The sequence below is a fragment of the Patagioenas fasciata genome, chromosome 3 (assembly GCF_037038585.1).
Source record: "Patagioenas fasciata isolate bPatFas1 chromosome 3, bPatFas1.hap1, whole genome shotgun sequence".
NCBI lineage: Eukaryota > Metazoa > Chordata > Aves > Columbiformes > Columbidae > Patagioenas > Patagioenas fasciata.
The window spans coordinates 117,913,524-117,928,113 of NC_092522.1; the positions used below are offsets into that span (position 1 = coordinate 117,913,524).

Here is a 14,590-nt window from a genome sequence, read left to right on the forward strand (position 1 = left end):
CTTAACTTTCTGTGTAGGCTGAAACAGAGCTACAGTGGATGATCATTTTAGTGCATAACCTTTAAGCTAGTTTAAGTATTAGGTAAAAGAGTACTGAAGGTCCTGTGGCGCCTACATTTTTACAGAAAGGCTGCAATGGTTCTGTTTTGGCCTTGTGTTTTGTCTCAGATAAGACCTTAATTTAGAAGAAAAACAATAAATAAAACCACTGTCCTACACCACTGGTAGGAAGGATTAGACATTTTTCAGCTTGAGGGTCAGTTTAAAGCTAAATACCTGTTCTCTGGGATTCAGCCACCTTGACTCCCTGGGTGCAAACACCGGAGCGGCTGACTCAGCCTGGCCTTTCTGTAAGAGCTGAATGCCAAATGCTGGGTCAGCCCTGATGAGGAGCTGAACACCAGATTCAGATTTGTGTTTGCACTAGAGATAATTTCTTTATAAAAAAAAGATTCTTAGTGGTTACTGTCAATCTGTGGACACTTGCCTAGAGTTAAAGGTGTCCCCAGAATATCATGCAAAAAAAACCCCAACTTTTTACAGCCATTCTACTTGTAGCTGTCCTGGTGTGTGTACAACCTGCCTCTCTGCCTGCTGATCCTTTAGTTGTAACTTCACATCATTTTGGGTGGGAGGTTTTAGAAACTCATTAAATAGTGTCATAATTGCACATGCAGAATGAAGGAAAACAAACACGGCCTTAATTTTCTGAATCCATTACCCAGCTCCCTCGATTCATTTATCTGGAGGATTGAGAATGCCAGTTAATTTCTTTTCCACGGTTACATTTTCCAAAATCATTGAAAGACTAATCAGAAGCTCGTAGCTAATATTTGCGGTTTGTTTGGTTTTCTCCTGCTGTTTGAACTGCTTCCAATATGTCTTGCCAGTGACATTTCTTCACCAAGCAGAATAAATACCTAAACTACAGACGAAAGAGTTTTGCTGGAGAAAGCAGCAAATGTGTTACGCTGTGAATACAAAGTTTCTCAAAGTCACTGAGTTCCTTCTATAACTTCCATGGCAAGGAAATGACAGAGCTGGAATAATTCGTTTAGTGTTTGTAGATGTGATTCCAGTTTTGTTTTGCTCAGTTTGAAAGGCAGATTTACTTACAATGTTTTAAACCATTTTTTTGATAGGAAAAATTGGATGGAAGAAAAAAATTAATCTTCTTGGGCTGTCTACTTATGATATTGTTATTACTGGAAATTTTATTTGTGAGACCACACTGCATAACCCTGAGTTTAAGCTGTGGACCCCAAGGTGTTACATTTATTTATAATAAAAGAGGACCCCCACCCTTGAATTGTTTGTCGTCTAAATAGATGAGGCAGAATGATCATTCTCATTACACAAATGAAATACTGAGGCACAGAGCAATTCTGAGCATATCTCCAGTTCAGCAACCTGGCTTCAAAACAGGAGGCAGCGAAGCAATGTCAGTGCAGCAATCTGCATGCCTGCTAATTAGCTTGGATGGATGCTGCAATTTCATATTTATGTTGCATCTGAGGTGCTGGCTAGTGTTGACACATACTGCTGTGTGGTGCCCAGGAGATGTATGAGCCACTTTGGAGCATTATGCATTGCAAACAGAACCAAAGTGGTGTAGGCCAGGAGTGTCAAACTAATTTTCACCAGGGGGCCACATCAGCCTCGCAGTTGCCTTCAAAGGGCTGAATGTAATTTTAGGTCTGGCTAAATATAACTACTCCTGCTGTTATCCAGTCCTAAAATTACATTCAGCCCTTTGAAGGCAACCACAAGACTGATGTGGTAGTGTGGGGTCATGCAGTCAACTTCAGAGCCGTTGTTAACCTCGCTGCCACTTCTTTATTTCCTTCTCTTCTTCATTCTGTAGGAAAAGTATTACAGACTCAAAGCACTTTAGGGGAATCACAGAATCGAGTGGGTTGGAAAAGACCTCAGAGATCATCAAGTCCAACCCTTGGTCCAACTCCAGTCCATTGACCAGATCATGGCACTAAGTGCCATGTCCAATCTCAATTTAAAAACCTCCAGGGCCGGTGAGTCCAGCACCTCCCTGGGCAGCCATTCCAATGCCTGATCACTCTCTCTGCAAAGAATTACTTTCTAATAGCAAGCCTAAATTTCCCCTGGCAGAGTTGAAGCCCATGCCCCCTTGTCCTATTGCTGACTGCCTGGGAGAAGAGACCAATCCCCACCTGGCTAGAACTGCCCTTCAGGTAGTTCTAGAGAGTGCTGAGCTCACCTCTAAGCCTCCTCTTCTCCGAACTAAACAAGCCCAGCTCCCTCAGCCTTTCTTGGGTTCAAGTCCCTTCACCAGTCTTGTTGCTCTTTGGACCCACTCCAGCACTTCAGTATCTTGGGAAGGGATCTTAGACATCATATGGTCCAACTGCTTTCTTGAAACAGGGCTGGTTTCAAACTTCAATTAGGTTCCTTGAGGCTTTGTTTGATAACTCATCTGGTGAAGACTTTTTTTCCTATATTTGGTCAGAATTTCCCTTGCTATGACTTGTGTTCATTGCTTCTTGTCCTTTTGTTGGGCATCTCTGAGAAGAGTGTGGCACTATCCTCTCTACCACCCATTAGGTAGTTATAGACAGCAACTGAGAACCTTCCTTGGCTTTGTCTTGGCTGAACAAACCCAGCTCTCTCATCCTCTCCATTCTCCAGCCACTGATTGGAGTTGTTGGACTTGCTCCAGTATGTCAGTGTCTTTTCTTGTATTGGGTAGACAGAGGCTTATGAGAGCATGAGTCCATCTGAAGATGTTAATCTAAACACATGTTTTCTTTGCAAGTGGTAAACTGCATCAATCTCTTCTGGAAGTGAGCTCTATTAGTTAGGTCCTGGACTTGTGGAATTTTTGCCTCCATTCCTGAGCATAAGCTAGAGATTTCATGGCTCTAGCAGCTGGTGGTGTCTATTCTGATGAGCTGGAGTTCTTCCCTGTGCAAATCTGAGGTGACTTGGAGCACAAGTCTCATGAGGAGCAGCTGAGGGAACTGGGGCTGTTCAGCCTGCAGAAAAGGAGGTTGAGGGGAGACCTTATCACTGTCTGCAACTGCCTGAAAGGAGGTTGTAGCATGGAGGGGGTTGGTCTTTTCTCTCAAGTAGCAAGTGATAGGACAAGAGGAAATGGCCTCAAGTTGTGCCAGAGAAGGCTCAGATTGGATATTAGGAAAAAATTCTTCATGGAAAGGGTTGTGAGGCATTGGAACAGGCTGCCCAGGAAAGTGGTGGAGTCACCATCCCTGGAGGGGTTTAAAAGACATTGAGATGAGGTTCTTTGGGACATGGTTTAGTGCCAGAGTTAGGTTATGGTTGGACTCAATGATCTTAAGGGTCTCTTCCAACCAAAACGATTCTGTGATTCTATGACCTCACCTAGTCCTGTAAAAGACTTTGAAGATCAGGACCAAGACCTTCATAATGACTTGCATGTGAGCGCTGTGATAGAGCATAAGTGAATATCTGAGCTGGGAAGAGCCCGGTGAGGCAGAAGTGAATGCCAGAGAGAGGTGACAGCTTTTGAGTCACTTCTAGCGCTACTGGAAAATGCTGGCTGCAGTTTTGCGCTACAGCTGCAAGAGGAAACTACAGATACAGGTGTGGATGACTAGTTCCAAGAGGAAGATGAGGATTCAGAATAATTGCTTCGGGAGGAAGCTTTATTCTGTTTTGGGGCATTTGGAGCAAGTATCAGTTGGGAGGAGGCGACTGTGCTGCAGACCTGTAGAAAACAGCAGTGGTGAGAAGCGAGACAGCCATCCTGTCACAGGTACATTATGATTTTGGGGATGTTTTGATCCGTTCATTAAATGGGGATCACTCTGGGTGTGCTATCAGAATGACCCTGGGCAATTTGGGGGAAATTGCTGATTCTGACCTGATTCTGTTTTTTTAATCAAGGCTAGTGATGCACAGGAACATTCGCAGTGACGTGACCTGCTGAGCTGTGCAAGCTGCGGTTTAGTTTGGTCACTTGTTCTTTCCATTGTGGTGCTGGTTTTGCATGTCCTCTACACTTTTGGATTAAAATTACTCGATGGTTCATGTTGGTTCAGTGAGGGGAAAGGTCAGTATTTGTAAGACATTTTTAGTTTGTTTTCATTATTTGTTCATAGAACAGTTTCAAAGTAATGCTGAGTCCTTCTCCAGGGATGCTGGTGAGGGAAATGTGTATTGTCTGAGTGTTTTTTTGGTAGTCTTCATGAATTTATACATTTGCAAAATTTGTGCATTCCATTTATGGGTAATTTAGTGCTTTGGCCTTCCAGGGGTGTTCTTCATGTGCATATGGAATCTATTACATATGATTTGTAGATCCTTTGTAGATTTTAAAACCAGTGAAGAATGGGACTTCACAATGTAGGAACTATGAACTTAACTAAAACATGCTAAAATATGAACACTGTTTTGTCTTCCTGAAAATGGAAATGCATAGTTTGCAAACAGTGCAGGCTGTAAGGGTTTTAACTAAAGAAAATCAGATAATCAGCTGCTAAACTTTTGAGAGTTTGGGTTTCTGCAAAACCTCAAAATGACTGGGATCGACTTGTCCTCTTTGTGACCACTGAGGAACCTTAGATGTTGGAGTAATGTGGTTCCATCAAACCATTCCGGAAGGAGGGTTCAGAGAACCCCCCGCTTTTCCAAGCTGCTGTTTTTATTGCCAGGATAGAAAAACGTGCTGTGGGAAGGTCTTGTGGTAAACCGCTGTTCAGGGAGGTGAGCTCTACAGAGCCTTGAAAGCTGAGACTAATGGATTTTATCCTCGATACAGATATGCTGGATCCCAAAGGGGGAGGTGGTGGAGGTCATGCAATAGCTTTCAAAGAGCATTCTTTAAAACACTAATCTCCTGGTCTGCTTCAGTAATTTGTTTTTAGCAATTTCTTTGGTCATGGACTTTTCCTTCTAGCCTCTTTGTCCTCTTTGCCTCTTCACCAACTCTCTGCCAATCCTAAACTACTTTCCCTTGTATTTCAGAGGCTTTCCTGAAGATATGGGATATCCCTTGTTTCAGTCTTCTCTTCCAAGATCTTCATATGCTAACAATATATGTTGTTAACAACAGTGTCTTTGAGGACCTCGATGCCTCCGGTGAGTACAATAAGATGAAAAATAACAACATTATTTGTTGTTCAGCATCTGTGGTGACAAAGGTTTTAAAAAACATTCACCTAACAATTTTGCAATGCCCTCTATAGGTCCTTTTCTCTGTCTTGAAATTTGATCTTGCCTTTCTTTCCATGTGCTTAGGAATACAAGTATAGGGGATTTAATTAGCTCGTACCCAAAAGCAGCTATATGTCTGCGTTTAGGGAGCCAGCATGGGCAAGAGACCATGGGATAGGATGCTTATAAATATTAGTAGATTTAGACCTAGATGGCAGCTTGGTCCCTTCTAATCCCTTCCTGTGGCTTGTGCATTTTGCTGGTGATGAGTTTTCCTTTCTATCATGGTTGTAAGTCTGCCTGAGGATGCTGGGATCTGTGTCCAAGGCCTGTTATTTGTGGTGATGTTTGACAGAGATATTCTGTGGTCCCTTCCGAACTATATCTATTATATGATTGAGTCCAATCTCCTCCTGTCACAAGACGAGGCTCAGGAACAGTTATTCTTCCACCATCATGGGGACACGTGCATCCCCAATCAAAGGAAACGTGTATTTATAAAGGCCAAAGGGAACTCAGCAAAGTATAAATTGCTTTTATTTGTCAGAATTATGCCTTCTGATGTTCTGACTGTCTGAGAGGACACAGACATGTACCTGGAGGCTGGATGAAACCAGACATTCACTGGAAAGTCAAGGGCCATACTAGGACACGGTGTACCTAGAATTTCACTTTGTAACTCTCCGTATGCGCTCAGCATTTGCTGTGCTGTCCTTGTTGCTCTGTAATGACTCTGAAGCACATCTAGAATTAGCGATGTTCATGCCTTCTTAATACTTCTGTGCCACTTATCTCCTGCTTGGCATTTTCCTATTTCTCAAATGCATGTTTAGTATCTTTCTGCTGATCAGAAATTAAATGAAATTCTGAGATTGGCACTGAAAATAATCCCTTTTCAGAATCTGATGTGTTACAGCCCTGTTCTGATCAACAGAAGTAAGTGCCTGCTTTTCTATAGATGCTATATGCAGCTGCAGAATTAATTGGGATGGGAGGCAGGCTAAAGAAATCCCTGTCCAGCCCTCATTATCGCTTCTGAACTGGTGTGAACTCATGCTTTTTCCTCACTTGCTTACTTTTTGGGGAGCTTCATCCAGCCAGCCCCAGTAATTTTGGGATGGCCGACTCACAACAAAATAAAGCACGTGGGTGAACAGATGGTCTGATCAGGATAGTGTAAAACACAGCGAGGAGATGGTCGGTGTAGTTCAGAGCATAGGTGCAGGGGCCACATTATGACATTTACAAAATAACGCAGTAATTCTTCAGTTTGCTCTTCCTGACGATTGTCCTGTGTAGATGAAGATCTTTTTCAATGAATGGAATGCAGTTTGTAACAGAGAAAAATACTGAAAAAGCAATGTCAGAGAAGTGCAGGTTGGAATTAGATGGATACAGACAGCTCTTTTGGTTGGAAAACTGATGATGTTGAGGTTCCATTTTCTTTTTTTACCCAGAACACAAAAACTATAAGCAGAAGTATTCTTTCAGGGTCAGTGGAAACTCTGAGATTCACGTGTAAAATAGTTTATGAAGAAATAGCATTTTTCATCTATTTTGGGTACCCTTGTCAGAAGTAGTAGCTCCTGGACAGGCTTTCGAATTTGTAATCTCACACCACAGGAGCACCTGAGCAATACATACAAAAATTTTCTTATTTAAAACACAGATTAGGATAGGAAGTTATCAATTGTGTTGCACAGCGAATTTCAAGGTACCTCAGAGTGTCCTGCTGGAGACCAATCATTGGTGCTGGTGTGAGGGGACACCACCAGTGGGTCCTGCTGCCACAGGTGCTGCTACTCACTGACAGAAATGGGTACACATTCATGTCACCATGCACACGTACAGGAGAAACCTCTTTCCTTTGAGGTGCCAGAGCCCTGGACCAGGCTGCCCAGAGAGGTTGTGGAGTCTCCTTCTCTGGAGACATTCAAACCCACCTGGACACCTTCCTGTGCGATCTGCTCTGGTGGGTTGGACTGGATGATCTTCAGAGGCCCCTTCCAACCCCAACCAGTCTGTGATTCTGTAAGGTGCAGGTGTGGATGCTTCCCCCCGTGCCCGTGTGTAACTGGGAAAACCCTGACCCTCGCCCCCGCCTTTCGGACCCGTCCTGCTCGCTGGATGTTTTTAGGAGCTGCCCGGTTCCCCTGCCTGCTCGGCAGCGGGCTCAGGAGCGCCCTAAAGCACCCGCACCCCCGCCCTGAGCCCTCCGGCCGCTCAGACTCCGCGGCGGGCACGGTCGGACAGGGTGGGCAAAACGGTGCCAAGACCCCCGGGGAAGCGCTCCGCCGGGCACCGCCGCGCAGGGAGCCGGCGGGTACCCCGCTAAAGCGAGCCCTGCCCGGAGGAGGGCAGCAGCACCCCCGCACGGCCGCAGGCGGGATGCGGGGGGGCGGGATACGGGGGATGCGGGCTCCCCTCAGCCGCGGCGGCTCCTTGCTCTGCGGGCGGGGGCGGACGGCCCCCTCCCCTCCCCGGGCTCCCCGCCCCTGCCCCGCATTGGCTGCGGGCGGCTGACGGGCAGCCGGGGAGGCCCCTGTCAGCCGGCCTGGAGGGGCATGCTTGCACTGGGGGTCCGGCCGCGCCGGGGAGCGGGGTCGAGGCGGACCGGGGAGTGTAGAGCCGAGCCTAATCGAGCCGAGCCAGTGCCGCCATGGGGGTGGAGATCGAGACCATCTCTCCGGGAGACGGTAGGGGACCGTGGGGACAGCAGCCCTGCGGCATGGGGGGCGGGGGAGCCCGTGTCCGACCGGTGACCCGACCCGGCGGGTGTCGCACGGGGCTCCAAGCCCGGGTGGAGCCGCTGTCCCCGCCGCCGGGCAGCGGGAGAGCGCGGGGCCGCGGTGCGGGGAGGCGGCGGGAGGGAGGGCACAGCCGCCCCCGCACCCCCACCCCTGATGCGGGAGAGGGTGAACGGGGCGATGCGGCCGCTCGGGGTCCCGCCGGTGGCGGCGGGAGAAGCCGGCGGTTCCCCGGGCGGCAGCGCCGCAGTTCCCTCCCGGCGGCGGCAGCAGCAGGGGCGGCGGGGGGGCTGGGGATTTTCCTCTGGCATCCGCTGACAGCTGCACAAACCCCAGCGCGGTGCAGCCGCCCGGCAGCGGGGGCAGCGGCGGGGCCGGGCGGGTCCTGGGGCCGCGGGCGCTCGGCGGGGAGCGCGCCCGCCGGCCGCAAACTTTCCCCGGTTCGTCACCGGGAACCACCGGCCATTCGTGTCAGCATCCCCCGGCCGGGCTGCCCGCCTCCTCCCGGTGAAACGTGCGGGGCTGGGAAGGGCTGAGGTGCAGCCCGGGCGGCGATAACCTGCTGGGCGCAGGCTCCCCTCGCCAGGGCCAGTTTGCGTTGGGCTGCTCTTCTGCGGCATTATCATAACATCTCGTAAGGGTTTGGGTTTGGTTGGTTGGGGTTTTTTGTGTGTGTGGTATTTTTTTTTTTTTGTGTGTGTGTGTGTGGTGTTTTTTGTTGTTGTTGTTGTTGGTTTGGGGTTTTTTTGTTGGTTTTGTGTTGTTTATTTTTTAAGAGGACATACAGCCTACAGCCGTATCTATGTGTATAGTAGACCAGATTCATCCTTGGCTGATACGCAACCGTGAATATTTTGTTCAAGGCAATCTCAGCTTAACTTTCTTGACCCAGTATCTTTTCCTTCTTGGGATGTGCTTTTAAATTGGCTTCTCCCTCAGTGATGTTTAGCTCTGGGGATCAAATTCTTCCCTTGGTTGCACAGATCTAAAAGCAGAATACTTAAGTGGGTATAAGTAACATTGCTGAATTCAGAGCAGAAAGAAGGGTGGAACTTAACCATGTAATAGTACTTTCTAGCTATTAAATATATCAAGGCTGTCTTTGTAAGCAATATGCTATTCCAAATAAGGTTATATGGATTATTTCTCTTGGTTACAAGACTTAATCAAAATCAGCTGCCTTTAAACAGTGTCTTAAAACCACAGCTAGACAGTGGTCTTGAGAATCTATGGTTCTAATTTAGCTTTGATGTGGCATCATTTGCTTTGCTGTTGTTACACTCACACAGTAGAATATACGTCAGTAAGGTTTGATATTCCTTTACTCAGATCTCTATATAATAGTTCATCATTTGAATAATACCTGCTTTACCAAGGGTAGGATTCATCTCCCGTAACTTTTCTCAGGTTAGGTGGCTAGTCTAAAGCAGTATTCTAGGTTTTGTTCTGAGAATAAATTGTCTTGCCTCCCTCTGGATAGGCTGGGTTTCTTTCAAAGCGCTGCTAATTCTCCACTGTCAGCAGCAGAAGCCCAGGAGAATGGCATACACTAATTACCTGTGTTCTAGATGGTTAAAATTAAATGAGATGAATCCCACTTTAAGGTTACTGTGAATGCCCTGACTGGATACCTATTGTACCACGGTGTGTGCAGCCCACAGCCAGAGATACTCCAGCTGGCCAGGCTGATGAGCAAGGCTGTTCAGATGACACTCGGAAGCATCATCTCAATTTCATGTTATAAGGCTCAGTTCCCCATATTAGCCTGCCCTCCTGCCATTCACTGCTCATGGTGGTTTTGGCATATAAGCCCTCAGCTTGCGTGTTACTTGATGTTTTATACCCTGTCGCCATGTTAATTCAGACTGAAGAGGCCAGAAAGCTGACAAAGAAAGGAGCCTCAGTTTCTACCTGAATCCCCAGTTTCCAGCTTTCTGTCAAGGATGTTCATTTATAATTAGTCTCATTTATACATCTAAGTTCTTCTGAACCTGGGTCCTCCCCTGGTCAACATTACTTGAGAAGTCAAGGTTAGCTGCTTTAAAACGCCATCAGCATCTAATTGAGTGTGCAAAATCTTCCCCAAGGTTTCGGTGCCTTTAGTACCTAGAACAGGTAAAACTGAATTGGTAATTCTGTTTTCCAGTGACAAGAAAATAATTTAAACCTTCTTTTCCTTCTGGTATGAAAATTCTAGCAGGAGCTACCAGGCTCTGATAAGAACTGAGTGTAACACTGCTTTACTGTCACCCAATGCTACAAAATTAAACTGCCTTTGTATGTGAAAAGTTTTTTAAAAACCCTTCCTGGCTAATTAAAGATGCCCTTGTTAGAGCTGTCTTGAGTGAAAGGCATTAGACATGTGAATACAAATGGAATTTTTTCACAATGTCAGACTAAGACTTTAGTTAAAAAAATCTAACAAAACCATTCTGAGAATTCTAAGGTTATAATCTATGAAGTTTTGACAGTCCTTCTGCACGTACAGAATGCAAATGCATATATAATGCCCTCATATGTAGTGAAAATTATGTAAAGAAAATATTATTTGATCTAACAACTAAATAGTACCCAAACTGGGATTTTCTACCCTAAACCATACCCATTCCTGCTGTGCATATTAGTGGCTTGATAATGCGTAGTCAATACAAATCCCAGTCTGGCATTTTCCTCTGAAAAGATAAACCTGCCTAGCCACACAGATAAGCAGAATAAAAAAATAACAACCTTCTATAATTTCAACAGGACGGACATTTCCAAAGAAGGGGCAGACGTGTGTAGTGCACTACACAGGTAAGCCATATTCTGAATATTCTCTTGATACCAACTGCCTTGTGTTGAAGAGTGATTCGCCACTTCTTATGGCATTGTTGTATTTTTTTACTTTGTTCTCTCACTCTTAATCCATTTGATTGTGCTCTGATGTGTTTCCTAACTATTTCACTTCTAGCTGAGCAGTTCAGGCTGCAGTATCTAGGTGTGTGTGCCAGCAGATTTGCCAGAGGTAGCGTTCAATGATGAGAGGTTAACAGACCTATGGACCTGGTTCTTTAAGCCATCGTACCAGCTAATGAAATCAAGCATGAAACAGTGAAAAAGCTGAGTTCATATTTTTCCATCCTCTGATCTTGATACAGACAATGATTATATATATATATACATATATATATATATATCTTAAAAGCATGTGTCTATGTATTGGCAGTAAAATTTGTTCCAGATTGAAGAAATCAATGCAAGGTCTATTTAACACCTGCTTTATGGACTTGTGTGAGTCTTAAGTGGTGAGGTGGTTAAAGGAACTGTTTATGCTGCACCTTTGCACGGAGGGAAAATGTCCTTTAAATCAGGTTGTAATGTTACGTTTTGTACATAGTTATGTAAATTGTCAGAAGAATGCAAAGACCTCTGCAGGCTGAGTCCTCAGCTGGGAAGTTCACATCAAGAGCTGCCATTCTATGTGGTCTTTTCTTTAAGAAAGCAAAATGTAGGTGATATGGAGATCAACAGCTACTGATCTGGGCCTAGATCTGCGAGGTAACGTTCTCCTTTAGTGTTCAGTAGCTGTTGATTGCTTTCAGTTTTGTACTTGCTTCTGTTGCTGTCAACTGGAGCAAGGTGGGACCATTGTCTGGTAAATATAACTCACAAAGCAGACCTATTTGTATTTTCAAGAAGCTTTTTGCTAGAGTTTCAGTAATATCTCTTCTTAGAAGGTTATATGGGCTTGCGGTATAGGATGTCTGGATTTGAGCTCCCGTACATCTGTATATTCAGAGCATTTTGATCTGATGAGGATTTCTAGTTTGAATTAGAAGTTAAACACATGGGTTTCCCATGCCAGTCTCAGCCTTGCAGATGTTCCTCTGTATCTTAGGTCTGAAAATACATGTTTTGAAACTATTTTGGTGAAAATGTTGAAAGATACGTTTCTGTTCCAGCCCAAACTTCTTAAGTTTTTATGAAATTAAATTGTCACCTCCCACCCCCAGTTAGTTCTAGATAAATTTAAGTGTCAGAACTGAAATAAGTGAAAAAATTTTGAGGCCTGTGGCTCCCACAAAGTGCAGTTCTGCTGGATAACTTCGGAGGGAGTGTGAATGGTGGATGTGGAAAGATAACAAGATGCTGCATACTCTTACAGGCATTGGATAACATCTTAGATGAAGCTATCATAAGCTGCCTTTTGACATAAAACTCTTCATGAAAACTCATTAAATCCATTTCCAGTGAAAACTGGCTTCCTCCATATATCTTGCTATAGGTGCTATGCAACCTCTCGAACTCCCAGATTAGAACAGATATCAGAAAAAGCTCGTCGCCTCAGTTCCCGTGCTGGTACGATGTTTAAGCGGTCCTCAGTGGCAATATTTTTAAAGGGAGCCCATGGTTAATGAATGCAGTGTTTTCTTCTGGTTGTCTGTAGTAATGTGGGAAAGATGAAATATGGAAGTCAAGTTTTAATTTAAAAGTATTTTATCTGAATACAGTATAACTTCTTTTTATACTGAGGCAATTCCAGATATGCCTGGGATTCATCTTGAAATGATCTTTGTCTTATTTATATGATCTCATTAGACCTCACTGTGCTTAATGCTTATCCTCACCACACTCCTGCGAGTTCTGCTTTGGGAACTGGGTAGCTAAGTTACAGAGATGTCCACAGAGATACCCAGAACATGTCTTGTGACCTAAAATGGGAGCCAGGAAAAATGAAGACACCTAGGTGCAAGGAAGTGATCTGGAAATCCTGTTTTCCAGAGCTGCTTAATACTGGGAGCATGTAAAGCTCACAAGTTGTGTCCATGTTCAGCCTCCGTGTCACTCCAGAGCTGGGCACAAATACCTGATGGAGGCGTTTCTGTCTGGGAAGTGAGGGAACCATGCACTGACCGGGCTCTGCCAAGATCTGGAGATCTTTTGGATCCCGAGAGGAGCCTGACCTCCCTGGAGTGCTCTGAGCACAGCTCTGGATCCAGCAACAAGCACAGCGGCGACAGCCACTTTCAGTCAAAAACACGGCCTGTGGGAGCCCGCTTTATGAATAATGACTGAATGGTGGTTTCACACACGGCAAACCGATGCTCGGGTGTCTTTTCCAACAGAAGAGGATCATAGCTCTATTTGCCGCATCCTTAACTGCAACCATTACATTCCTGGGGAGGAGAAAGCTGAAATTTCCCGCTCCCCCCAGCTTAGCTTGGGACTTTCAGTAGTGAAGAATGCAGGAGCCATGGGCAAGAAAGGGAGCAGGCCAGAGGGTATTTGGTTCAGGCACTGATGCAAGAGTATTGAGGGAGTTGTATTCCAGTTCCTGTCTCCAGGATTAATTTTGTACTTTTTTTTAATCCAATTATTTTCCCATTCAGTGATGCCTGGTGTTGATGGTTTGGTAGGCCATGTCACTTCTTGCAGTGGCCCTTCTGCTCTCATACCAACATATACACTATGTGGTGATACAGATCCTTAGAACAGCCATGGTTGGTTCCATACTTCCTTGAAGGGCCACGTTTTTCAGCATGCATGGAAAAAGCATTACCTGTTAATATCTTGAGAGTTTCCAGTGAGGAGGAGACCAAAAGGGGCTTGCTTCTGCCAGAGCAAGTTCTGAATTTTCAAGGAGACTCAAACAAGAAGTGGGTTGTGGACCCTATTTTGTCTTACTTCTCCATCTTGCCTTCCCTCTCCAGAAGTCTCACAGATGTGCGTTGACCATGGGGTGGGGAGTGATGGCAGAGAGGGCATGCACAGGAGTGGAATGCTGGCACTAAAGGACTAAAAGGTATCTTGCTTCTGACGCATCTTGGGGGAAAAGGATTTTAGGAGCAAGTTATCTTCATGCGCTGTCCTGGCAGTCCCTGCAGAACAAGTCCAGAGAGGACCAAAGGCTGGTACCTTAGATATTTGGCAGAACTGTAGAGTCTTGTCTGCTTATCCTCCAGGATCTTGCGATTCACGCATCGTTGTGGCAGGGGTTCAGCAGGCCAGTTTCTAGTTTGATGACCCTGCATGTTCCAGTGAAGTGGAGAGAACTGAAATCTCCTCAAGATGAAGGAGAACTGCAAGTGAGTTTTACACTTCTGCTGTCAGCGCTCCAGCTCTCGGGCTGTTCTGTGTGGCAGCTTTGCCTCTTTCTCTCCCTGTTCAACTAGCTCAGTAACCTCAGGAGCAGACTTTGCGATCTGATTCCCAAATGCATCGTGATGCCTTAATGGAGAGACCAAAGGGGGCAGCGGGAGTTAAGGTGCAGCCTCCCTAGGGAACTGTTTAGAAGGAACCTCTTAGTTTAAGCATTTTTTTTTCTTTTTCCTAAGAAGTACTTCTAACCTGCTTTACACTTAGAGCAGGAATTTTTTGTTACGCGTCAGAAGTAATTAATTGTCCTTTCTGTCTACAGAAGTCGCCTTAGTGCCTAACTTTGATACTATAAATCACCTGCTAATTTTTCGGCTTTGCACAGCTTCAGTTAAGTACACAAATAGATGCTCCAGATCATTGCAGAAGATTAGACAGGAGGACTGTGACAGAATATGAAACCGAGTCCCGATCTTGGTATGACAGAAGAATGTGGTCAGATTCCCATATGTTTTATCTTTACTAAGAAATATAACAAACAGAATAATTTCTTCTTATTATCCAGCATCTATGTTTTGTCTTAAAAATTACCTGAT

At 45.3% G+C, this 14,590-nt stretch overlaps 1 protein-coding gene across 2 annotated transcripts in view; it reads left to right on the forward strand.

The window, feature by feature from the left end:
- The first annotated feature begins 7,720 nt into the window (after positions 1-7,720).
- Positions 7,721-14,590, forward strand: part of FKBP1B (FKBP prolyl isomerase 1B) — a 49,143-nt gene continuing 42,273 nt past the window's right edge. The window contains exons 1-2 of one of the 2 annotated variants that reach the window (XM_065834693.2): positions 7,721-7,868; positions 10,665-10,712. In XM_065834693.2, coding sequence (XP_065690765.1) covers positions 7,832-7,868; positions 10,665-10,712 — 85 coding nt within the window. In that variant the 5' untranslated portion in view covers positions 7,721-7,831. Of the gene's footprint in view, positions 7,869-10,664; positions 10,713-14,590 lie in introns of those variants that run through there. The other variant, XM_071807109.1, reaches the window with a different exon arrangement.